This window comes from Anser brachyrhynchus (genome assembly GCF_964034855.1).
Source record: "Anser brachyrhynchus genome assembly, chromosome: 19".
Taxonomy (NCBI): domain Eukaryota; kingdom Metazoa; phylum Chordata; class Aves; order Anseriformes; family Anatidae; genus Anser; species Anser brachyrhynchus.
The window spans coordinates 4,840,390-4,867,428 of record NC_137712.1 but is presented as its reverse complement, the minus strand read 5'-3'; the positions used below and the strand labels follow the sequence as shown (position 1 = coordinate 4,867,428).

The following is a 27,039-nucleotide window of genomic DNA, read 5'->3' as shown; positions in this document are numbered from 1 at the left end:
AAAGGCTCTGTCTGCAATTGTACCTTTGTAGTGTCTGTGTGCTTGTGCTGCAACTGCTCCAGGTACAACTCATTGACCTCTCCAAGAACCAGAAGTTGTCTGTTCAAGAACTCCATCTGCTGTTGCACTGATTCGCTGTTGGAAAGCTTTAAAGAGAAATTTAACAGATTCAAGCAGGGAAATGAATAGGTCAGCACGAGAGTCACAGTTGACTGGCACTGTGTTCACAGGGCATTTTTATAAAAAAAAAAGGGAGACAAATACAAGACTGTAATGCACCACAGATCTTAAGTGATGAAGAAATGAATTTTCATAAAGCTGGTGACAGTCTATACAGAATTTCACCATACAGACATTGCTTCCCTCAAGACAACCATGTTTCCAATTATAGGAGAAGTCCATTTAACTTCCAACATAAACATGATTTCTGTGATGCCAAGATTTAGCAGAGCTTTAACACAAGTTCATATTGCTCAATCTGGGAATTCCTACTGTGCAAAGATCAGCCAAAACGAGAAGTTTCAGAAGCCTTTGATCTGAGTTTAGAATTTCTTCACCACAACACATTTCTGTGTGTTGTTTTTGCACAATGAATATCAGATTCTATGGAACTAAGCACAGGCTTTCAGAACAAGAAAAAGCACCTGATAACAATTAACAGACAATAAACAGAAAGACTCAAAGGGACTCTGGGAACAGTGACTTCTCTTACCTTTTGAGAAACTTGGCTAAGCAGCAGTTCTGTGTGACACACCTTGTTGTTAGCCTTCTTTAATTCTAACCTCAGATCTGCAATCATGTTCCGGCAGTCTTCCAGCTTGGTCTGTTCAAACAAAAAACTCACTCAGGGTTCTGAAACTTTAGTAAGGAGTAGCAATGGCATATGGCTGGAGGGCCATAACCACCAGGACCGTAAATCAAGTTATACTGAGAGCTTGTGAAAGTCCCAAAGCCAGCTAAGAAACCGCATTTTTCTACTTCCAAATCAAAAACGTCACAAAACAGACCTATAAAAGGACAATGACTGTCCACAGATAGGCATTTCCAATTACGCACTGTCTTACTCTGAATTAGGACAGTTTCTCTAATGGAGATTATGTAGCTTTCTCTTAGATATTTCATGCCACGTCAGCAGGAAGGTTATTTTTCAAATCACAGTAAGGAGACAACACAATTTTGTTCAGTGTTCTGTCTGCTTCATACCTGCAATTCCTGGCTCTGGTTGTAGAATTCCTCCCGGTCATGTTGCAGCTGTCTGATTTGGCTGTGAAGCTGAGACACTATATTTTCATGTTCCTCCTGGAACTGGTGGTACCTGGCCTGTTCTTTCTGCAGACTCAGTTTCAAGGCCTGGATTTCTTTTTCCTGTAGTTTCAGCTGGTCTTTCTGTTAAGAACCCCATATGAAGCATCAGGCAAGACATCTGCTTTATCAGTTAGAACATCTATCCTAAGTCACTAGCTAAGTAAAGCACTAACACCAGTTAAACAGCATGCAGGCTCGACACTTCTCCATAAATAGAACATCTCATATAGAGCAGATTCTTAATGGTTTTGTGGGGCTGAAAGAAAGTTTAAATGGTGCTAGAGTGGACAGGCTGGTAACTCAAAGTCACATCCAAAGACACAGTGAGAAATAGCACATTCTTCCCCAGCACCTCACGCTTTTGTCGGGGACTTGGGCTTCACAGCTAAAGTTATGGTTCATTTTATAAAACAAACCTGGAAAGCTACTTTTGGTTCTTCCACTAGTATCTTAAAAGGTGAAATTGTAGATCAAAGTAGCTATAACATGGAGGTACAGAATGAAACATGCCTAAATCTGTACTGAGACATTCTTCAATGCACTTACAACTTTGAATTTTATCATAGTAAATAACTCTAAAAGAGCATTTGAGTTTAGCAAGTTTTTGCTTTTCCACTGCTCAGTCAAGGAGCACTAAGTAACTCCACTAATTGTGAAACCTTTACCATTAACCCAAGGGTAACTGGCAGCAGGAGTTAAGCATGGAGGCGTCCATGGATTCAGTCCCCTACAGTTAAATGGAAACTACTGGTTTTAATGATCACGGTGCATGCAACTCATCCATAGGTCATTCCACAAACACTGACTTGAATAAGGTGAGAAACTAGGTTTCTTTTTCAATCAAGTGGTACAGAAAGATGCTGGCCAAGACAGTTAACCCTTGTTAGCACCGCTGTGTTTAAATGACTGCTAGATTTGTAGCCCTGCTCACCATGGCAGCATTATGTTCCTCCAGTGCTGTTGCTTTAATCACTTTTCGCAAGAGCCGCCGGTTCCGAAGGGCATGTTGCTGTCTTTTGAAGCGCTCATACAGTAACTGGTTGTGCAGCAAAAGCAATTGGTTACGCAGGGTGTGAATCTCATCTGAAGGAGGAGAACCTGGATTGGAGTTAGAAGACCAAGAGGTTACTGAACTGTACCGTCCATGTTCCACACCTGGGAAATATCTTCTGAAGTACACACATTAGATTTCTTTGAAATCACAGCTTAAAAATTTGTCTGTTCCATTTGAATTAAAACACAAACTTAATTTTTTAAACATTTTTTCCCAAAGAAACCAGAAAAATAATGTTTAACCACAAGTCTGCTTCAAACAAGTGGCAGATGACTACAGTTTTAACAGGCAAGTTTCTAATCCTGTGTTTATTCCCCCACGTTACACAAACCTCACAGGAAAAAATGCTTTCAGCAGACATTGAAAACAAAGCTGTTTTTGTATCCTGAATATATACATGCTCCAGATGGATTGCTCCTTCTATGAAGAAAAAAAAGCCAAGCTTGGCATCACTCAGAAGGCTAGCAGATCTTAAATGGTCAGAAGTGGAAATCTGTAAAATTGTGGGGAAAGCAGTATTCACTTTTCAAAGAGTGGAAAAAACCCACACCAAAAATCTTGTCACACTGGAACACGGGCACTCATCTGCTAAGCAGATAAGCCATGATTTAATGGAAGGAAGGCACCATCCTTCTGCAGCATTAGCAAAGGAAAAAAAAAGCACATGACAGTAGCAGGTCATTGTTTAAGCAAGTCTAATAATAGAAGAACAGATTGCCAAAACACAAGAAACATCCTCACCTCCAAAATGAGTCCAGTCAGCAGATTTGCTTGGCAGAGACAATCTGAAAAATGAAAATGTAGCATTAACCACTAAGTTTAAATACACAAACACTGTGCGAGTCACTTTAAAATGGAAACCCCACCTCAAAGGATCTTACAGCCTAATAAAAGTACAATTATGGTCAATCGGTATGAAGAGAATGAGAAGGAATTGTGCAAGAAGCAGGCTGCAAGAGCAGATGGTAAAGGAGGACAGAATTTCTTGGAAGTTAGCAAGAAAAATTATCTCAGGTAGAGAAAACAGCATAAGGAGAAAGTGGAGTACAAGGGAATGAGAGAAGAAGGAGGAATGCAGCAGATGCACCTAGCCTTTAAATCTGGTTCTCCAGTCCTTCGCATTATCTGTATTAGAAAGAAGAAAGTGTCAGTCTCCCCTGGGACTCTACAGTTGCTTTTGAGCATCTAGTGGGGGACTTAAACCTGATAAAGTAAGCAAATCTCTCCAGCAGTGGTGTGGTAGCACACCCAGCAGCCCTACTTCTTCACGCCAAGCTCTGTTACTAAGGTCAGAAAGAGTTCTAAGGGCACAGATCCATTTTTATAGTAAAATGGTTACCAAGAGAAATATAAAAATTCTCCACCCAAACCTCCCAACAGTAATGTTTCACGGAATACATTTTTCACGCAGGTTTCCTAACCCACCTGTTTTCCAGACGCAGTTATTAAAATAAAGCCAGCACAAGAGTCTTAACAAGAAAGTTTGCAAAGCAAGACTTTCAGTCACCTACTTGTTCAGCTCCTTAGTGTGCGCGTCCGCCCCTTGCTGTATCAGTCTGTCCAGTACTTCCACAGGAGAAGTAGAGGCCACGCAGTCTTCATCCTGGGATCCCTTGACTTTCTTTAGCAGCTCCTCAGTCTTCTTGCCAACAAAGAGGTAGGCAGTCTTTGGTAATGCAACCTCAAAAAGGTGCTCGTACAGGGGAGGCTGCCCACTCCCAAACACCACTCTTCTTTGCGCTGGTACTTTGCAAGGGCTGGGAGTGAGAATACTCGTCTCCCCAGAGGTTCCTTCCCTGTTACCAGCAGGGCTTTCACCAGAGCCTCCGCAGGGCTTGTCTATGGGAGTAAACGTTTGTTTGGGTGTTTCCCGCGCACTCTCAGGCCCAGGCTTGTCCAGAGAAGACGTTAAAGGCTCAGAGGTCGGACCGTGTCCCTGAACACTAGAGACTGCTGATTGGGTCTTCTTCTGAGAGCCTGACAGACTTTCGTTTGTGCGGTAAAATGGAGAGTCAAATCCTCCTCTAGGCACCATGTGTTCAGCATCAGTTGTGATCTCGGAGATCTCTTTAGATATTGCATCTGAGAGGGATGGAAGGGGGCGATCAATTAGTTAAGTCAGCTTAACACAAAGTTTCTGGACAGTGTATTTTTTCCTGTACCCTAACCAGTTCTCGTAGCACCCTTAGGCGTCCATTTACCTTACACATGCTTGAACATCTCTATGTAGCTAGGGAAAAAGTCCTGCAAGGTGCCCTGAAGTAAAATTAGAACCAGACCATGCTTCAGAACCGAGGAGTGCAACCTAACTCATGGTTCTATGACAGAAGAGTGATTCACTTGCTTTAAGTAGCTCTAGTTCTTAAATTGGTCAACTTGAAGCATTTCCCCAAAGACTAAAATCCTACTGTTAACAATGTAAGCACGCCTTAAAAAATAAAAATCTCACCTTGAAGGTAAGATAGAATTACAGCAGCTAAAATACCTTCTTCTAGAGTTTGCTTTTTATTATTCTTTCACATCAGGACCGTACCCACTTTAGTCTTCTGAAGAAGATTAAGTTTACAAACTTTACTGTTTTGACAATTTATGAACACCTTTATGAAAAACACTTGCATTTGAAAAGATGCTATTATTTAAAGACAATGCAGACCTATTCTAAACATGGGAAAAAAATGAATAAATGTGCCCAATTTCTATAAGACAAATTAATGACATCCTGAAAAAAACATTAAGAGTTTAAGGACAAATATACAACTATCTCACTGAAGCTCTCAAAACAGGGTTTATTTTTATTTTTTAAATAAGAGTTTTGTAGGGATTCTTTACATAGGACTGAATTTGCCTTATAGTGAGAACAAATGCTATTAAATTAACTAATCACCACAGATTTACTCATTCTCCTATAGATTTGTTTGTTTGTTCCTAAAATAAATACCAGCATTACTAAGTTCTCTCGTTCCAGTCAGCTGCTCTCTAATAAAAAAAGATTTGAGATTTTTTACTTAGGGGAACAAGTCTGAGTTCTGGGTACTAGTCTTCAGCATTGGGCAACTTTTGAAAGGAATAAAGCAGGTTGCAACAAGAATTCCCATATTGTAGGCCCAGAAATGGCACGTTTAAAATTAATTAATGGCAAAGCTCACAGAGAAGGGATTTAAACATATGAAAGTTACCCTAGAGAGTACTGAGAACAGCAGTGATATAAGGCAAAACAATTTAGCACGAGCCATGAATCTTATATTTCCTTAGCTAAGATGTATCTAAAGATAACAGAAATTACCTTCCTCTCTGTCCTTTTCAGCACTATCTTCAAAAGACAAACCGCCTAAAAACTCTGGAAGATCACTTAAGGTTACTGAACTTTTACTACCGGGTGTGTCTGAAAAAAAGAAAAGAAAAGAAAAGTTAGTTGTATAGATGCTGTTTTGTCCAGCCTTATTACAGCACAGAACAGGAGCCTTATACTGCTGTAAGGGCCTTAGATTAAACGTGTCCCTCTTTCCTCTTTTGAGGAAGCATCTGTTCCTGTGGAAACCACTTCTGAGATTAGTCACATGTTTGTCCCAATCCAGAAGTGTAATTTTGTAAACTTAACATTTGCTACTGCACAACAAGTGTAGGTGGCCTCCTCTACAAGTAAGGATGTGTTGTCTGCAGCTGAATCCATTAAATAAATAAAAAAGCAGCCAATATGTAGTGCAACAGCTATACTTCTACATTAGCTTTAAACTCCCTCTTAGCTTCTGATTTGGCTACTTGAGGACACAGTTCTTACCTCCCTGCACCCCAAAAAGGAAGTGTGGTAAGCTGATGTAATACAAACTTGACAGTTTGTGACTAGTGATCAAAACTCTGAGACAGCCGCCAGGGATACACACACAAAAGCATGCAGGACAGAAACCTCATGCTCACAGCTCAGGAACAGATTAGGAACCCACTGAAAAACCTAGCCTGATCTTGTAATTCAGAAGTTCAGATTCCAGTGTTGCTATAACACTTCAGCAGGGAAAACCAGCTTGAGTTTCACTATCATTTGCACCTTGAGGACAGTAAAGATGCGATGTATAGAGGTTTCAAACAGTGCCCAAATCCCTTTCTACAGCTCTCACAGGCGTAGATGTCAGAGAATGGAAAAGGGAATCTAGATTTACCTATTAGAAGTTGAGTTCCTCAACCATCCACTGTTGCTTTCAATATTCCACAGGACTTTCAGAAACAGTTCAAGTACAGCAATACAATTGTGGATAGCAAACAAAGTTTTTCCAAAAGCCTTTCAAGGAAGCATATCTATCCTCATGTCTGGATCAAATTGTAAGGCTGCACATGTGACATACTTTGTTCAAGTAAAAACTTCAAGTACAACTTGTTGTTTCTAAAAAGAATTCACCCTCAAAGCATCAGCTTTAAAAAAAAATCCTTTTTCAGACTTCAGTGTTGATCTGCATATTTAAATTTAAATACGCATGAAAAGGCAAATAGGCCAGTTAAAAAAAAAAAATCTGCAGGCTACTTCTGAAGGTGAATACTTAAAATGAAATCAAAAGCATCATGGGAAGGTTTTAAGTTGCATCAGTTTAAGGCAGGATCCTGGAACTATGAAGAACTCAGTGAAAAAAAATAGAAAAACCTGTGGAAAAGTGTTTGGCAGTTGGAATATGTCATTAAAAACAGGATTTGTTTAAAATAAGTTATTGAAAACAGGGAGAGGAAAGTGGAGTTTACCCAATGATTTATCGCTGTTTATGACATTTTGTTGTCGGTACAATAAAGGCCTCCCAGAATCTGATTTGTCCTCCTGGAAAAAAACATACATACATATTCTTTATATCAGACATCTGTTCAAAACAAACCTCTTGGACAGTTTCATAGAAAGAAAATTTACACAGTTACACAAAAAATATGTAATTGGAAATGGTAAAAGTAGTCTAACCTTAGAAGAAAATGAGGTTTTACAATAAAATGCAACACCAAGTCTGTTACTTTGATTTTCCTTGGTTATAGTTACTGCACGTACAGTAAGTCAATGAAAAGTCAGATTTAGTTGGCAGAAGAATTTTGTTGTACCTTTTTAGGAGGTGTGGCAGCAGCTGAAGGAAGTGAAACATGCACAAAGTCATCTGAAGTGCTGGGTGGAGGAGATGTGGCTGGTGTTCCCAAAGGCGTTCCTTTACCCCCTGCTGAAAAGGGGGAGCAAAAGTTCCTTCAGCAAGGTTCCCATTTCCTCCTTTCAGCTGAGCATTATATGTGAAGAATTGTATGTTTAAACAGTATCTCAGCCATTTACTTCTTAAATCTCTTTCCACTATCTACCAAGATAAAGACACACAGTTTCCAATGGGCCTGTTTCAGACTTTGGCACTGAACTCATTGCAATTTGTCTCAGTGTTTGCATTACTCTGGATGACCAGGTACTCCATTCACAGAAGTAATGACTTAAGCTTATCAAACAGCAGAGTGCTGCAACCCCGTTTAAGAAGCTGACAGCAAAATTTACAGCCAGAATTTCTATTTTAATAAATCCTCAAGGCCTAATTCAAAAAACGCAGCACATACCAGATGTGCCAAAAGCTTTGCTGTAAGGTTGCGATGAAGACTGGGATGATTCTGATGGGACAATTCCAGGGGAGGTTGGTGGAGTGGTCATACCACAAACTGCAGAAGGACTCCAGATGGTAACCTACGCAAAACCAATACACAATAAACACAAATCAGCGAAGCTCAGAAAAAGAATGTGTGCACTGTCAAGCATCCACATCCACGCTCTGATATAGGAAACCAGATGGGAATAAATCTGAAATACACACTAAGTTCTGAAGAATTCAGTACTTCTCAGAAACATGATTTTGGGGTATTGTCAATAGAAAATACAAGCAAAATGCAAAGCATTAAGTGCATGCTGCGTGTAACCTTCTGCTTTACCTGCTGTGGCTCAGTTGACAGCTGTATTGACTGTGGGCTCAGAATCTGAGGTAGCTGCCCTGGCATTTGTGATAGTGTTAGCCGAGGAGTGGAATACGGGGTAGAAGTCCCTGAAAGTTTAAAAAACATAAATTAGAAGTATCATACATATCAATTATAAATCAGTGATTCTTCTGGCTAGTAGTAAAGGCTTTTAAGCAAAACATTTCAAGTCCATTCTACATACACAATGTACACAGCCATAGCGAGCAAACAAGAAACTTTTCTTCCAACCCCAGAAGGTATCTATTGCACATATTACATACTACAGCTTTTGTTTTTGTTTGGTTTGGTTGTTTTGAGGGGCAGGCAGAGGCATGGAAAAGGCAGCTTTGTCAACATTCTGTATGTCTGCATGATCAGAGCATGCATGCATATGTAAACATATACACGTGTTTTAAATGAAAGTTTGTTTTCCAGTGCCCAAGAACTGGACTTCAAGTGAGATAATAAGATGCCTCTTTGCTCTAAGGCCCATTTTCTTCCAGGAAATGGGTATTCATTAGCCATCAGGCAGATCTTACCATAGCTGCTCTGTGTGTCAATGTAATGGCTGGCACTGGGGTCAGTTTGATGATGTTTTAAGTTTGTACAGGGTTTCCGAGATGCAGAGTAATAGCCATCTTCATACGAGGCTTCTGCAGGGTCCAGGGAGATTTTGGCACATTCTATCACAACATCATGAGTTTCTAGTCTTTTCCACCTGCAGACAGTTTTTGGATCCAAAAGAGTAAGTTAGTCAATTATTGTTACAAACAAGGGTTCCTGGAGATATCAGGAATTGGCTTATAGGATGGCTCATTTGTTCCAGACAGCCCTGCATACTCCCAGCCAGAACTGGAACAAGGCAGCATACAGAAATTGCAACCAGATGACTTATAAAATGGGGTCTCATATAGGAGACAAACAGCTTTGACACAGAGATCCATAAAGGTCTGCCATGGAGCACTCTGGAAAGGAGGAATAGTATATGAAGATTTGGTTGATCCTGAGCTTCAGCAACTGTAGAAATCAGCTCAGCTAGACTCAGATGTTGGTCAAAATTTAGAAATGCCAGCAATGAGGGAATTATGTTATTTAAGCAATCACCATCCGCAATGCCAGTTTCAGGTTTGTGTTTTTCCTCCTAAGTTTTGGGAATGTCCTTTATTATTACTACTTCCTTCATTCTGAATTTTTTTTTTCCTCACTAAAGTTAGCAGCCATACAGATCTGTCCAATATTTCAGGGGATGGAAGTTCACTGTAAAGAAGAAAAAACACAGAAGGCTGTCTATTAAAGGCTGAGTCACTTCTGAATGTAAGATATGTGAACGATACCAAATCAGAAGGCTTCAAACAGTTAGTTTTGTGCCAGTTGAACTCCTTAGTGGCACCACCCTCCCTCCGTACCCATTCTCCCTGTCTGAGAGAAGCCTGCAAAACTGAGCATTGTGATATTCAATAGGTTCCCATTTAGTAGTGTTTTCCTAGTGGCTCTGAAAAGCAGGGCAAGAGCACTACTGTGCAGCAACAAGAGTCAATTTCTCCTCTTCAGTGGCTGGGCCTGTGGAGACAAGAGAAAAGCAGCAAGTGGTGCTGCTGCAGGCAAATGAGCCTATTTCTAAAGAAAACTAATACAACTGATGTTAAAACATACCTGTTAAAAGAATTGATCTGTTAACTGAACCAATATCTAGGTACCAAAACAAGACACACTGAAGGTTTTCAACAAAAAGCCCACCAAGTACTTCAACAAACCAAAGCGGTGACCCAAACCTTAAGCCAGTGAAGCAGATCAACAGTGGTCAGATCAACTTTACTATAAGCAAAGTTTTTTAGAATTTTATGAAAACGTTTCATTGTTACGTCATAAAATTAAGAAAGTAAACCATTAAGTAAATCTGTTAAGTAATTGTTAAGTAAAAAACGGATTCTATCCCAGATATAAAATGAATTTAGAAACCCAACATCATTGTTAACGGCCCTTCACAAGAGAAGACTGCTTATTCATCCAGCTGTAAGCTTGGATGAAGAAATTCTATGCATTTACCTGGTGTACCTATGAAAATGGATGGTGAAACACCACTGGCACACGCTGTTGTTGATAGAAAAGTTTTTGCTGTAAGCCTTCTGAAATAACTCAGCTAAAATATGGTCACTTATAGACTTTCTTAATAGCAGAGAGAACGTATATATACCTTCGTGGGTCCAGTTCATGGTCCTTAGATCCAGTCACTAATTCCGGATGAATTCGCACATGTTCCATCATTGGCTGGATGAGCAAGAGAAAAAAACATTATTACAACATTTTTCTGATTGCACTAAAATACACAAAACCGATGAACAACCTGCTGATCTCAATTGGTCAAAATTTTGCATTTAACAAATGTTTAAAGCTAGCACATAACATCACAGCCTCGAGAGATGATCCTGTTCCAAATGAGATTTCAGTCCTTCAATAGCTTGTCTATACAGCTGAACAGCTCTCAGTAAAATCAAAGTCAGTCTACTAACTTGACAAATAACTGCCTTTACACAGCTATGAATTTCTTGTCTCAGACACTACAGTGATGAACAGCATTTTACCTTCACTACCTCTTCAAAGGTCTCCAAGTTTTCCTTCATACTGTAGTGAGAACGCAGAAAGGAGACAAAATTGCAAGGATACATTCCGTAAAGACGATGAAAAAGAGCATAAACACTGGCATGAAGATGGACAAGATAAATCTCTGCCACGTGACCTGGAAAAAATAGTTAGAATCTTTTTCACTACACTGAAGAAAAGAACAAGACTTCTAAGAATGCAAGCAAACTGTTTTTACATTTGAAATGCTAACTGGAACAGGTCTTCTGAAATACAAACAATCCCTAGCAAAGCTATGAAGTCTTCTGAGAGAACAGCCAACCCATTCTCATCAGCTCACAGCAAAACCAAAAATTAGATACAGACCATTAAGAATGACAGGATACTGGTTGGAATTAGTCTTTAAAGCACAGTATTTTCTACTCAAATAAAAATACCAGAAGCCACTCTGAATAGTAATACAGAGTTTGCAAGATTGCCTGAACAATTAAAAAAGGCATGCTTCACTTCAAAATGTCTTTCACAGAAAACATTCACAACAGACTTGACTCTTACTAGCCATCCTTCTGTTCTATAAATTCCAATCTTGCTAGTGACAAATTGCCTTGTAAATAGGATCTTTATGTGCTTAACACAACATTTGTTCATATATCCACAAGACATACATAAGTAACTTGGAACTTGTTGGATCTCAGATAGCTTACAAAAAATTCAGCAAAACCAATGTTGTGACTGAGAAGACTAGGTTTGCCAACACTTTCATGACTATTGAAAATTATATATTGAAAGGAATTCTTACGTGTTGCTTCTGCCTCCCCAGTCACACCTGGGAAACTCAAATTCCCAAATATCTGCCTCAAATGTTAGCAGTGTTTCCTTTTTCTACCCATTAACATCAATCTCTGCTTTTTCACTGCCATCAAGGTAGCATCTCTGTCCAGTAACACTTCAGATAACAGCAGCACCACACTAGAGAATCTAAGAGATTTCTAACTTTTGAGCAAAGAAGCAGTGCCCAATACTACCAAAGAACAGAATAGCTTTTAATCTTAATACATAATCTTCTGCATTTAAATAATCTCAGACCTTTAAGAGTCTCACAAAAGAACGTGCTCATCAGCAGCCTAAGAGTCTCAAGGATACTGCTACACTGTAACTGCATGCAACAAAGTAGAAATCTCACCTGGATTCTGCAAGCACCAGGCTGAGAGACGCCCAAAGATACCAAAGAAATCATGAAGGTATTGTTTGCCAGACTGAGGAATCATTGGCAACATGGTTATTAGCACTAGGACACCTGTGGTGAGTACTACTACATCTGTGTCAGTCTGCAAGAAGGGAAAAAACTTGCATTAGTCAGTTAAAATAGAGTTAAACTTCATTTTTCCAAGGATGAAGTAAGCACTGGAAACATCATCATGGAAAAAGTTCTCTACTTTGAAACAGTCTGAAACCTACCATATCTTAATGGACCAAAGTTACTGTCTCTTTCATCCAGAATAAATCTAAGAAAAAGATTTTAGATTCTTGCTCCTGTCCTGTTATTTGCCTCCTGCTTTTCCGTAAAAAAGACTTGACTTAAAAAGGGAACATCACCACAGTTCCATCAATTAAGTAGGAAAAACAAATATTACTGGTATGTGAAGCATCTTACGAACTGCATTTCCTACTCCACAGAGCCAAGCACAGGGCATTCAGAGCATAAGAAAATGCAAATCTGGTCAGGATATTCAAGGATTTTGGTCAATTACTGACACAAAGGTCAGAAGGTTTTCTATTAAACCTAAATCATACAAACTTACCTTTGTGCATCTTGCGAACGAGTTACCTGTCACATTGTCACATCAAGTTTTCAGGATGATTAACATGACAAGTTATATAAACTATTTGGTCTTTTGAATCTTCACTAAATTAAAAGCTACCTTTTCTCAGTTTCAGAGACTTCAAATGTGAACCAAACGAAAGCCTTAGTACTGTTAGAACACTGAGACTTGAGGGAGGCATTGCTGTATGGCATGCAAGTGTAAACAATGCCTGGTTGATGACTCCAGCTGCTAAATATTTCATAAAGCAGTAACTCAAACAATCAGAACCCCCTGGCTTACACTGAGAGAACGGGGTATGGTAGCAAAAATCTTTAGCTAGATGAAACAGTAATAAAAACTAGATTTTAGGACATGACACAGGCTATGTTCAAACTCTTTCCCAGTACAGTCCCTTCTAGCTTCCCCAATTCAACGTACGTTTCCCTCAGTAGTTCCTCTGCTTTGCCAGGAGAGGGGCATGAACAGCACAGGTAAGCCTGCGGCGAGATGCTACTAAGCTGGTCTTGGCATATATCCCAAGAGCCACCCAGGCTGATGGGACAGTCAACGTTACAGATTTTTCTTCTCTGCCTCCTCTATTCTCTGTATACTCCAGATAGACACCTCTTTACACTCCAGCATGTCTGCACCTAAGATGGGAAAGTCTACTAATTCAAAGGTAATTTCACCATGGAATAGTCTGCTGTATAGCTCAACTGCACTGCAGATGGAGCAGAGTATATCGCCATACATGCGAGCAGTTCAGAACGCACTAACGGGAAGTCACTTAGCTTCTCAATAGATTCACATTCAAGGTATCCATCAGCTTCACCAATGGCTCTTGGTCTTGGACTTGTTTTCAAAAAGTTGTAGTGAACTTTAAACATCCCTAACTCAAAATTATGCAGTGCCAGATGCTTTTAGAGACAGGATTGTCAGTAATAAGAGGAGCAGAAGAATATTCAGTTGCAATTTTTCCAGCGTGCCTCTGTATTTTAATCAACATTTCCTCTCTACTCACAGCTTAACTAAGTGACACCAAAACAGAAAATAAATGCCTTACATTACAAGTATGTACGCTTACTTCAAGTGTACAAGTGTTTCAGTGGACAACAGTGACACAGTTCTTACCTTGAGACATTTAAGTAACGAAAGTAGGAGAGGTGCTTGAGAAAGCTTATGTTTCCAAGATGGTTGTCGTCTTATTACATGTCCCAGTAGAGAGAGAATGGGTAAACGGGTAGCAGCTTTGCCCATATATTCATTAATTTTGTCCAGAAGGTGCTGAGAAAGGATTTTAGAGTGGTAGAAAAAGGGAAGTTTTGTTTGATGAAAATATACTTTAGTTAAATATATATATTTAAAAAAAAAAAATCTATATTCACCAGTTTGCTATTGTCAGTTGTGGAAACTAAGGGCATTTTAGAAATATACAGGATCCAAATATTAAAAATCTGGTCAACCAAAGTAAAAATTTCCAGTGCCATTCTCTCAATCTATTTAAAAATGGTTACCTGCTCTAAAAATACCCCAATTGTTTCAGGCTAATAAATCTAACATTCAACAAGCAGACGCAGCTATGCAAAGAACCAACATCATTCCTCAAAAAAAATTCAAATTGTAGAGGTTCTTTGGTAACCAGGCCAGTTTAAACAACCCATGAAATGGAGTATTTTTAAGATTAAAAAACTAAAAACTCTACTTTTGATATAGAGATACTACATGTCTACAACAAGGTAATTACATGTCAGAATGCAAAAGCACAATACTAACAGATGCTATTTAAATGCTTCTTTAATTACCACGCTAAAATTTGCCATAATTTAAAAAATTTTTTTTTTTTTTTTTTTACCTTGTCATGAGGCTCTTGTAGTGTGGACAGTATATGCAGTGCCTGCTGAGAATTGGTTTCCAAGTAATAGTCTACCAGGTTGTTCACAAGCATAGGTCCACGGTCTATCAGTTTTACAACAAGAAAAAAACATATATTCTCAATATACTAGAAATGAAGCATTTATTACAGGAATGTTGCTCAACTTTGTGACAACTATTGCACAATTTATAACAAACTAGTACCTACTGTTTCAGGCCTTTCAGAAAATGAGACCTCTCAACTACCTTCACTAGTTCATGACCATTCAAGCAGTTACATTTAGCTCAGTAGGAAAGTAACCGGTGTTTTTTGATTTGTTTTGTTGTTTAAATGAAGAACAATTACTGCGGCACTCTCTAACCTTAAAAACCTAGATGAAGCTAACTGCAGGAGTGTTCTACCCAGCAGAGGCAAAGAGTTCAGGAGCAATTTTATACTCTCTCCCTTCAGCATAAAGAACAACCTCAGGGATAAGGAGATTAACAATGCTCTCATTCCCTGAAAAGGCTCCATCAACATAAGAGATGCCTTAGTAGCAGAGAGCATTTTTTAAAGAAAGTCTGCATCTGAAGTTTTGTTTGGGGTCAGGTTTTTTGTTTGTTTGTTCTGAACAAGCAAAATCCCGCTAGTTCCCATAATGTGCACGACACCCAATTCTTTTTACACTTGACAAAGAAAGCGTCATCAGCCCACAACTTGAGGTTATGCCCCAGAAAAATCCAATCATTTTATAACAGCATTTTAACAATTATTTAACAAACCTTCCAAGAGACATGCCATTAAGCAAAACAGACTGAAGAGAACCTTCAACCCTTAAAGCAATTTAAGTCCCAAATATTAAGAGTTTCCTTCAAGTCACATTTGCAAAAGAGTGTATTTGACAGAGAACAGCATCACATTATTCTACCTTTGTCGGTGTAAAAGCAAAACCCTACCTCCACTTACTTTTAAGGATACATACCACAAATGAGATTATCTTTGAACGCAGCTGTTATATCTTCCAGGACACCCAGAATTGGAGAATCCAGCATTGAGAGGAGCTCACCAACATTTCCTTGTTGTGCCATGATGCATGTACTAACGTGAATGTGGAGGTTAAAATTTCAGGAAGTTCCTCATTGGTGCCTCTACCAGACTAGGAGTGAAGAGAGAACAGATAAATGAGCCTTCCTTTTTTCCTTTCTATCTTAGATTTGTTGTTTCCCTATTTCTTTTCTGCAGTATTGCCCATTTAACAGTTTTACACTGAAAGAATTGCTAGAACTTACACACCTGCAATAAAAGCTGTGAGAGAAAATGTTTGTTTGTTTTTGAGACATTAATCTGTCATATGGAAGACCTTGGATAGCGTACACAGACTGGGGACTATCAGACCGTTCTGTTTCTGGAGGTTTATTTTTTTTATTTGCTCTCCAGGTAAGTCAACTAAAACTAAAGTTTTGAATAAAATGCAAATAGCTCCCTGGATTCACTCCATTCTCATTTTCTTACAGCAATTCCTCCTCAACCAACCTTTCAAGCACTCCACATAGTAGTCTACACCCTGGAAGAAATATGCAGCTCGAGATCCTTTTCCACTCCCGTGGCTAGATGAGAAATTCACTGCCCTCGGCTTTCCATTATTGCATACTAATAGATCTGTGCTTTAATACTTGCAATATGGCCAAGTTGCAGCTGTTCGGAAACTCAGTTAGGGTTACTACAGCTGCCGTTGCTTGGCCATCCGTGCATACTAAATTACAAGCTTCGCAGCACAACATACCTCATTTTCACATGTATAATTCGTGCATTATATATTAAAAACCCCACAGTGCACAAGCTGTATAGATTACTACAAGCAACACCGTGCAGATTAAATGACTCTGGTCACCTTCAGAGTACTAAGCAGGAGTAAATCTAAACCATTTGGGGCTTTTTATGTGGCTTTCTTCCATGTAGCAGTGAGGGAAGGATGTAGTTATCACACCTAACACAAAATGAACCAAGTTATCCTCCACCCGTAAGAATCCTATGCTAAACTTTTTCAAGTGGCAGAAAGAATCTGGCTTCACATCATACTAATTTGTTAGCAAGGGTTTCTTCTCTCTCTTATTTCCAGCTAGCATGTATTTTTCATTTCCTATATGGACTGACACATGACCAAGTTTACACGCAAGGTTTTTTTTACTGCAGCTGTATATACTGCACCTGTTCTGTGGATGCGTTGAGCTTCTGTCTGCAGTGCTGCCAACCACACACCTTTCATGATCACTAATAAAGAAAAAAAGCAGGAACAGATTAACAAAAGGTACAAATTACCTCTTCCTTACCAAACCGTGTATATTCAGAACAACGTTAAATTCTTTACCAAGAACAGCAGAGCTAGGCACCTCCTGTACAAGGAGAGTCAGCCTTTGGCTTGAAAAACCCCAAGAAGCATTGCATAGTTGTCCTTTCTGGAATTGTCCATAGGTTAGGCTGTGCAATGGCCTCAAACTAGATGGCCTTCGCAACAAGATTATAGCTTTGCACTGTGAACCTTAAGAAGCTGTTAAAGAGTTTTATTTATGCGAAGTAAAATCTTGCACACACACGTCTTCTCTTATCATACCAAATTCTGATTCCAGAATAATTACTCTAACTGCCTAAGTCTCCAGTCTCTAGTCAAAACACTGTTACACATTAGCTAAGGACCATATATCAGTGTTCTATTTTAGGAGATAATGCTGTAATTACTTATATATGTAGTATTTTCCTGAAAGCTCATGTTTGACAGAGTTACTGGACGGCAGGAGTTAACCCGTCTCCCGGTAAACTTCGTCATTTGCAACATATCACTTCCTAGTTGCAAAGCTGCCCAAGGTCACTTTTATTAGGGACACAAGCCACCAGCTTACTTAATTTGGCACTGATTGCAAATTCAAAGGTGATAATATAGCACCACACACACCACAGGCATTTCTATAGCAACAAACTTTCTTAAAGGGTTTCAGTAATCACTGCCAGAACACAAAAACACCCTCGATTTTCGTCTGCTAATGGAAGAGCTGAATGCCATTTCTTTTTGCATCCCGTGTTGGCAAGACCTTAAAAACTACAGACTTAAAAACTGGCTGGTACTATAAGCAAGACTTTCAAACTAAAGATAATAAAATGGAAACTTGGGGGTGGGGAGAAGAGTTGCTTTTTACTGAAATGCATAACAGACTCCAGTCTGCTTTCCAAAAAGATTTGGGGCGGGATTTGCTGGGATATTTTTTTATTTGTGGGATATTTTTTTGACTCTATATTGTGCAGACTTCCAAGCTTCAACTTCTTCCTCAAGGAGCTTGCTGTTGAGAGGGGAAACAATGTTCAAAATGTTCAAACACCATCCATTCAAAAGTTTAAAGTCACTCATCCGTGCAGCCTCAGGAGTCAACCTCCTACTTTGATACTCATTTTCAGGAGTCAAGGCTTTGTTAGTTTCTACAAACCTCTTCAGTATTAAATTTATTAAATTCCAGTTGTATTCAGATACCCTGAATGCACACGGTCCCAGAACAGCACTGCAGAGCCATGTGGGGATGTAGCTCCCTACCAGTAATCTGTGTATTTCTGCGAACACGGCCTTCGAGTCCGTACAGGGCTTGCTAACAAAGGTGCCTCAGTTTCCATCAGGTTACAGCCTCAGCTATGGTTAAGCAAGAGATTCACCGGCTTCTGAGCAACCTGAATTAGTTGTCTGAAGCCTTGTTAACAAAGGGATACACGACCACACCCCCAAATCAGCTGCAAGCAAAACCTGTTTTAAGAATTAAAGCAGCACAAACACCAGTCTCTGGTTTTTGTTGTTTTACCCCATCAAGACCCTGTCAACACTATTTCCTTTATTCCCCCACTCCACTGCCAAAGCAACTGCCATGCACAGAATCAAGGACTCCTCACCACAACCAATACTTTTATTCCTTATTTTCCTCTAGGACTGCTATTACGTTTGGAGCAGATCTTCATGACACCGGTAAAAACCTCAAGAGCAGGTTTCACTAATTCTGCTATCGCCAGAGGGGAGCGATCGCGTGGTGAAATTGGAACCCAACTACGCGGCCAACAGAAGCTGGGCTTTGGTTGTCAGCTTCAGCAATACGCTTGCAGCCAGATGGGGAAAAGTCAGGTTTCAGTGCTCAGCAGGTAGGAGGATTCCAAAACTTACACCATTGGCCTGACGGCCCGCACAAACACCACGATCAGATAAAAGCGAGGCTGACAACGCAACCTTAGTTCGTGATAACTACACGTGTAGGTAATGGTAACTTCCCAAGCTCCCTAACTAATTCAACCAGATGGCTCAAGGAACCTCGTGTCAATAAACCCAGCGTAATCTAAATGAACTTGTCTATCAGTCAATTGTGTGCTCAATGTGCTTCACGTGAAGTGAAGCAATCTCCACTCCAGAAGCCAGCGTTCAAAATATTAAAAGTATTCTGGCCTAGGTCAGAACATGGGACAGTATTACAGAGTCATTTCATTACACACAACGTTTATCTGCTGGAATCACACAAAAACAGCGCAATGTTGTCACCACTCTACACACAAGCAGTCACGCTTTTAAAAGGCAAATCAGTTTTCTTGATCCAAGATCTCCTTTGAGATTGTCATTTGTGAGGAACAGATTTGAAATCCTGGCTCCTCTAACCTAATATCAGGACCACGATGCCCAACACAAATGAACAAACCAGGAAATTCCAGCAACGGTGTTTAACTGTCACACATTTTCTTTTCTTTTAGGCAGAGACAGCTGAATAAGTAGTTTACAAGTAACAGGCACTGAACTTAAACATGAAACCACTGAGCTCCAGAAGACGGAAGCAGTTCCCAGGAGCCGTGGTACCTGTGATTTATGAATAATCCCCCCAGTAGTTTGTGATGGGATTTTCAAATCCCGTAGATAAGGAACCCAGGACAGGCCAAGTCAGGGAACTTCCACTATCTTGTATAACACTGAGATCATCACTGAAAGCCAGGGTATTTTGCATCTGGGATCGTTGTAACAGCTGTGGTGAACAGGATCGCCCTGAAACCTTTATAGTATCACATCACGGCCACGTCTTTCTTCTCAAACACACGGTACACGAGATGAATCTCTAATTCTTCCATCCCAGGCTCTTGCAATCATTCCCCTGTTAGAAGAATTTCCACAGCCACGCAGCCACGCTTTAAACTGCCAGGATTAAAACGAAGTAACTTTTCCATGCAGTTTGAGGCACCGACTCTTCACTAACATTTTTGTTAGTTTTATATGAAATATCCAAGGCACTAAGTAGTAAAGACTGAGAAAAACAACAATGTTTAATTACCTTTTAAAATGCAACATTTTGGTCTTACTGGAAGACAAACATCAACAGCAAGCTTCTCATTCTTATATTCAAGACCTTTTATAAAGACAGATTTAACTGAAGTATGCACTTCAAGTACCAATACTTAAAGACTTCAGAGCCAGCTTAAAGGAATCGAAGGAGAAACCAAGAAGCAAATAACCAATTTGTTGTTTTTTTTTTTAAAAACAGATTTTCAGTAGCTAATTTAACCACAACACAATATAGTTAAGCTGCAAACTGAAGAAAAAGGGGAAGACTGTATAAATATTCATTGGAACAGGCTACACAGAGAATGAGATAACGGAGTATTTCAAAAGATTATGACTTCTCTAAGTATTTCTGTCAAGAGATGTTCTTCAGTTCAGTGTATTTTTATCTCAAGCCAAACGAAAAAGCAGCTGGTAGTGCCAGTTATGCTTCGGTGAGGGGTGGGGAGGAGGGGGCACACTCAGCACACGCACATATTCCTCCACAACGTCCTCAGCATTTCTGTAATAACGCCCAAAGCACTTGGGGGGGGGGGGGGGGAAGAGCAGCGTGCACGTGGCCAGCACCAGCATTTCATCCCTCTTCGTTAATCACACGTTAAATTTGTGACGCGCAAGGAAATGGTTATTTACCCCCCACCAACGAGGGAAGAGGGGGATTTTAACAACGTAAGACCACTGTTGACAGCACTGAAGTGAAGCCAGACCTCAAGACTTAATTTTTTCCATCTGATTTCCCCTGCAGGCAAAGCGAGGCCCACAGGTATTGCTTTGGCAGAGGCCACGAATGAGAAGTATTTTACGGTGACCATTGTTTCTGAAGAAAAATTCAGATAAGGAAGCAGCCCCTCATGTTCAAAACTTTGAAATGTTCTGCAGTCATAAAAGGATAAGCCTCCCTCCCTCCCATCTGACACACCATAATTCGAGCCTGTTTTAGGTTTCCTAGAAATATCCGATTTTGTAATTTCTTCACAACTAAACGCTACTGCCACAGAAGCGACAGTGCCTGCGGAAAACGAGCAGTGAGTGAAAACCGACAGCAGGGACAAAAAGCAATGGTGGCAATAGGGCAGCAAGCAGCTGATCACACCCCTTCTCACCCCCTAAAAATAACAGCCCTGATCAATTTAAGCCTCAGATCAGATGGATCATTACAGCTGGCAATACAATAAATTTAATTTATTTATAATAATCCGAGTGTTTGCCTTCTTCTAGTAGTCTGCATTTTTCTGGTTATTTTAAGATCTGATACAAGATCCCACTCCTAAACTCAGTAATTATTTTATAAAATAATTAATTAGTACATTCACTCTTACGTACTTTGTTACAGGTGCTTAACTGAAGCAGGAAGATCACAAAAAAACCCAACACCCTCAAATAAAAAGAGAGAATCACATTCAGCATTTTTAACGATTCTTTTGAAACTATGCTGTGCCAATACATTACGCTAATTGCTACCCATCAAACTTCTGTCAGAGGGAAGATTATTTAAAAGCAATGCATGCTGAAAAAAAGCCCAAACACAGCAGAGCTTAACACTTAACCCTTTGGCAGAAGCCATCCTAGCAACTCAGTTACTAACCTGAAAGGGAATTATTTTTGTTCCTTATATACAACCACATATATTAATAACAAATAAGAGCAAGCACTATTTTTCAATGCCAATTTAATTAACCGTACACAAGGAAAATAAATTAAATGAAGGAATCTTTTTAAAACTATGAAGAGGTGAATGGAGAGCTCTGGATTTCACAGCAGCACAACGACTGAGGCTCCTAAATCTCTGCAGCACTGTTTTTTTTGCCACCAAAAGATTCCTTTAAACAAATTCCAAGAGTTATGCTGCAATTCAATAAACCTTGAAACCCTGCAAACTAACTACTGTACTCAATCAAGTCATTTTAACAACCCAAAGAATTAAAGCAGGCATTACACACAACACAGAACCAAATGATGTCACTTTCTTAAATTAAAACCAAAAAAGAGTAATACCCAGGGAAGCGATGGGTGCTCACTGATTCAAGAAGTTTGCTCGGTTTTTAACGTGATACCCAAAAACGTGCTTATGCTAACAAAGCAAGCATTATTACTTGTCTTCAGCACATTTATTAAACTACATGAAAACACAGCAGCTACATGCTATACCAAGATCCTAAGTTGCAATATTCTCTCAAAAAAATATGGCTGCAAAACCACCTAGCTGCAACATGCCATAGAACCTGGTACTCTTCCTTGCTTCCACCATTAAAAAGTGCACTGACTATTTATTTGACTTGCTTATTGTGAAAGGTATCTTTTCCAAAGAGATATCTGTGTGTGTGCATGCATCTTGCAGGCTATTAAGTTCTTAAAGAGACTGACTTTAATAATCACATCAGCAGCTTGTTACAGATGTGACAAGGTGTCTGACAGTTGTGAGAATGTCAGGGATCGGTACAAGCCAACATCCCAGCAGTTCAGCTCTAAGTGGGGCCAGCATTAAATTAGAAAGTTACTGAATGGAACTTGCTTGTTCCAAACACCAGCACGTCTGCAATTGGGCAGTACATCCCACTTGAGAACCTTTTAATAATGCTGCTTTTTATTAGTCACCGTAAGAGTAAACTCTCACGTAACAGAGTCAAATAGCTGAGATTGAAAAACAGCCAAAGATAAAATCATTTTAATTAAAGCCTATCTCATGACACATTAGATATTCTGACTGTATTTTCATCTGAGTAAGCCGATGTCACCCCACATAAATACAATTTAACCTAGGGTTGATGAGGCTGTTAACTAAAAAACAGAAGAGGTGGGGTGTTTTTTTTGTTGTTTGTTTGCTTTTTGTTTTGTTTGTTTAAACAGAGTAAGGGGTTTTAAATCCTTGATTATAAGCTTAAACGTAACTTAGCTCGTTCTGATAAGCAAGCAGATCTGGTGCCTTACTGCTGCTTAGCAAAGTAAAATCAACTTCAGACAGATGTTTTCCCAATGCCTGCACTGATTATTAGGACTCTTGAGTTTCCAAATATTCACTTGCCAGTTCTCTGTGGTTCATACACGTAAACCAAGGAGGGTCTTTTCCTATCTGATGGGATCACTTCAGTAGCATGGCTCCAGGTATGACGGATTTCTAACAACTTGCCAGGAAGGCAGCATTAGGACACTACACGATCAGAGCAGGCAAAGAACGAAAACCTTCTGCGTTACCGTCCACTGGAAGGTTCTGCGCAAAAAGCAGTTCTGGAAACAGTTCTGCAGACAAAGGCTGATCCCCGTTTCTGTGGGTTTTGAATCACATACTCCTCTAAGGCATGTGTTTTTCACTGACTACCTTGTAAAAGGCTCATTAAAGGAAAAGGGAGGGGGGCACAGAAACACGGACTAACAGGCTGCACCACGACCGCCTGCCTGCCTGACACAGCGCGAAAACTTCCCAGCTGCACCCTTCCAACTTCTCGGTGACAAAAGGTCTTCGTGCACAAGTAAACAACCCCCTGGCTTCACGCTGGGTCCCGACGAAGCGAGGAAAACCCAGGAGCCCCGGCGGGCAGCGGGAGGCCCGGGGGCTGCCTGCCCGGGACGGGGCACCCCGGGGCCGCCTCAGCACCCGGCCCCCCTCAGCGGGTCCGGGGGGGGAAAAGGGGGGGGGGGGCGAGCTCGGAGCCCGCTCCTCAGCGCCAACGGCTGAGGGGGCGAGGGCGGAGAAGGACAGAGGGACGGGACGGGGGACGGACGGACAGGGGGGCGCGGGGGGCGCAGGGGGGACGGGGGGGACGCCGCGCCCCCTGCCCAGGCTCCCTCCCCTCGCCCTCCCAGCCCCGTTCCCGTCCCCCCCCGCTCCCCCGCCCCCGTTCCCGTGCCCCCCACCGCCGCCCCGCCGCGGGGGCAGGAGGCGGCCGGGCGCTCACCTCAGCCCCTGCCGCCCGCCGCCGCTCCCCCCCTCAGGCCTCCTCCGGCCCGCAGGGCGCCGCCATCTTGGCCCTGCCTCCCCCTCCCCCCTCCCAACCAGTCACCGGGCGGCTCGCGGCTCGAATCCCTCCGCGGAATAAAGTAGTCCCGCGCCGCCCCCAGCCCGCTGCTCCTCTACGGGATCCCCGCCGGCCCCTCGCCGCCCGGCTCGGGGTGTTCGCTCTCACGGGGCTTTCCCCCCGGGGTGCGTGTGTGTGTGTGTGGCGGGGAGGGGAAAGGGGAGAGAGCTGAAAAGATCCCCGCGGCGGAAGGATCTGGGAGCGCGAGCGATGCGGCTCGGCGGAGGGGGGTCGCGTGATTCTGGGGGCGGGGCCTCGGAGGGGCGGTCACGTGGGGCGAGGGGGCGGGGCCGGGCGGCGGCCGGTAAACAAGGCCGGGGGGGCGGGGGGGCGCCGCCATTGGGGCCGGGTCCTGTCAGCGCCCCGCGCCCTGTCAGCGCCCCAAAACCGCCCCCTTTTGCCCCATTTCCCCATTGTCCACCAGGCAGCCGGCCCCCCGGGCTGAGTTCTCACGCAAAGCATAGACAAGGATTTTGTTTTTATCCTGAAATGCGGCAGCTACATGGCACACAAAACCTCCTCCTTCCTTTCCCTTTAGATCTTTGTCCATCCCTGTAGAAATAAACAGTGCTCAGGAGAAAGAAAATTACCTCGGGGAAGGTTCTCCAGCCTTCGTTCCCGTATGCCACTCAACTTTCTGCTCTGTCTCAGCCCTCAGACCGGTGGGGTCTCGGCACTCCTCGTCCCCCACGTAGGGGAGGGCCGTGGGGATGCCCTGACAGCCCTCCGAAGCCTTCGAGCCAATTCTTTAATCCCTAGGAACCGTCCTCGGCTGCCAGTGGGAATTACAGGCGCTGGATTTGCACAGCAGAAACCAGCTATAAAAAGACACAGATTAGAACCCTATCACAAAAGTTACCGGTTGAATTTTAACTTTCACGGCGTTACTTTGCGCTCTTCCACCGCTGTCATCCCTGCAGGAGCGAGATAGCTCCTTTGTGTTGCACCTGCGAGGGGTCAGCCCGCCTCTGGATGAGATAGCATGTTTTTAATCTTGTCCTGCCTTGTGCATTGCAGTTGGTATTTATTGCAGTCTGGACTGAGAGATGGTATTTTTTTCCTGCTGTGCAGACAACATGTTTATTTAATCTGCCACAGAAAAGAGTGGAAATTAGGATGAGTTTCAGAAAAGAACTGAAAGCAATTAGTCGTGTTATTTTAGTGTGACTTAATTACTATAACATTAGAATTGACAGAGAAAACATGGATGCTGCAGGAGGGCATTGCTGCTAGATTTTAAAGGAAAGACGACAGCATTAGAATGGGCATGATGTGTTATAATTAACCTGTTCATTCTTACTGAGTTATGCATTTAATAATCTATTTACTTAGGATGCACTAGAGCACAGGACATGTAATAAGAACTCACAGCAATACACAAGATTAAATTGTCCTCAGTGGCAAGCTGAACTAGCTGTACATCCACCATGGCCCATGTGGGTCAGGAACAGCACAAGCTTCTGTGAATCCAAGGAAGCCCTCTGTGGCTCTCCTCTTTGTCTGCTGACCCTGAAACAAGAAGAGAATACAAGAAAAATTCTATCAATACAAATATAAAATATGACTGACCACAAGGGGCCTGCTGAAAGGTCCTTCTAGCCTAAAATGCATCCCCAACATACTTTTATTTTTCCTTCCAGCTTGTATAAATCACCTTTTGCTATTGATTTATTGAAGAGGAGAGGTGTTAAATTTAACAGGAGCCACAAACAGAAATTTAGGGAAGAGTGAGATCACAACACACCAAGATGACAGCTTCCCTGACTGTGTTCCCATCCTGTAACTATTTGGTGCATAGGAACTCCTGAAATAAAACAAAGGAAGAGAGGATGAATGATTGCTGAACCAGTTATAACAGCGTTCCCATCTCTCTTCAGGCATTCTAGTGTAGTGATAATAGTAATAGTCAGGGAGCATCTGTGCCCATTATCTCAGGGATCAATTTGTATGAAACAGATATGGTACAGATTTTTTTTTGTTTGTATGTTTTTCGGTTGTTCTACGCATAGATTACTGAAACTAGGAGATGTGGCCATCCTCCTTCTCCAAATGACTGTGCACAGTGCTCTTTGGAGCACCTCGTAAGTCAGATAGCTGGTGAAATTTTACTGAACATGCTATTAGATATTTTTTTTGTGTGTGTGTGTAACTAGTCTTTTGTAGGATTTTTTGGTGGCTGACTTGGTTTTACCATCTCTTGTTTAAGAGACACTTTCTGCAGCCAATTGTACTTTATGTCAACGGGAAGTCTGTGCTCAAGGTGCTGGCAGAAGCCAGCTCCAACATTTCATAAAATAACATCTCAGTCCTTTCAGCAGCTTGTCATTTTCCTGTTTTGTTTAATTCCTGTAACTGTCTTCACATGAAACCCTGAAGCTGCAATGTACATCTTGGTTTTCTGTTACAATGCTTGTCTTTTGTAGCGGGAAATGTAATCCTTCAAATGCCTGTGTTTAAGAGGATGCAAATCAGCTTGCTAGCACAATACTTTGGGAACGTTTCTTTCATGCAAAACAGCTAGATAAATGAGGAGGGGAAGAGGGAAAGGAAAAAGGGATTGTTTGCTTCCATAAACAGCAAGAATTAATTATGCTCAGTAAATGACAGATGGGTGAAGATTAAAATCTGAATCTTTCTCAATTTGGGTGAAATCTACACTCCTATCTTCGAGTTGCATCAAAACCCATTGCACAGCCTGTCCGGTGCCATGGGGCAATGCGGTGTCCACGCAGGGCGCGATGACAAGAACTGTGACTTGTGGCAGTCCCAGCAGAGAGCGCTAAGGCCCCCGCTGCCTGCTCGCAGCCAGACACCAAATACCTCTGCAATAAATCCCAAGTGTCTCTGGACCACATCTGCTCCATCAGGGGACCGCCACGCTGCAGCCGATCCTGTTGCACGGCAGAAAAAAAAAAAAAAAAAAGTTATTGTTTCCTGGTGCTTTCACCACGCTGTGCTACAGAAGGAAAAACGACCACAAGGAATCCTAGCATAGCGCAACCAATTGTGGAAGACAGTGAAATGCATCTGAAGGCTTACAATGAACAGAAAAACCCCAGGACATAAAGGCAATTGTCTGACAGCAAAGTCCGAGTACTTGGCAGCTGGGTGTGTGCTTGTATATATAAACCTCTCAGAAG

At 41.5% G+C, this 27,039-nt stretch overlaps 1 protein-coding gene across 8 annotated transcripts in view; it reads right to left on the bottom strand.

The window, feature by feature from the left end:
- The window catches only part of TSC1 (TSC complex subunit 1), a 63,206-nt gene that overhangs the window by 5,266 nt on the left and 30,901 nt on the right, over nucleotides 1-27,039 (bottom strand). For 4 of the 8 annotated variants that reach the window (XM_080561761.1, XM_080561763.1, XM_080561765.1 and 1 more), the window contains 22 exons: nucleotides 26,720-26,790; nucleotides 25,269-25,408; nucleotides 24,490-24,717; nucleotides 16,751-16,813; nucleotides 15,525-15,698; nucleotides 14,543-14,646; nucleotides 13,822-13,974; nucleotides 12,069-12,213; nucleotides 10,888-11,042; nucleotides 10,500-10,573; nucleotides 8,845-9,023; nucleotides 8,282-8,391; nucleotides 7,916-8,039; nucleotides 7,427-7,539; nucleotides 7,085-7,157; nucleotides 5,643-5,741; nucleotides 3,871-4,441; nucleotides 3,101-3,144; nucleotides 2,237-2,403; nucleotides 1,204-1,386; nucleotides 713-823; nucleotides 24-146 (listed from right to left, as the gene is read on the bottom strand). In XM_080561761.1, the coding sequence (XP_080417887.1) occupies nucleotides 24-146; nucleotides 713-823; nucleotides 1,204-1,386; nucleotides 2,237-2,403; nucleotides 3,101-3,144; nucleotides 3,871-4,441; nucleotides 5,643-5,741; nucleotides 7,085-7,157; nucleotides 7,427-7,539; nucleotides 7,916-8,039; nucleotides 8,282-8,391; nucleotides 8,845-9,023; nucleotides 10,500-10,573; nucleotides 10,888-11,042; nucleotides 12,069-12,213; nucleotides 13,822-13,974; nucleotides 14,543-14,646; nucleotides 15,525-15,630 (2,634 nt within the window). In that variant the 5' untranslated portion in view covers nucleotides 15,631-15,698; nucleotides 16,751-16,813; nucleotides 24,490-24,717; nucleotides 25,269-25,408; nucleotides 26,720-26,790. The other 4 variants (XM_080561766.1, XM_080561764.1, XM_080561762.1 and 1 more) reach the window with 4 other exon arrangements.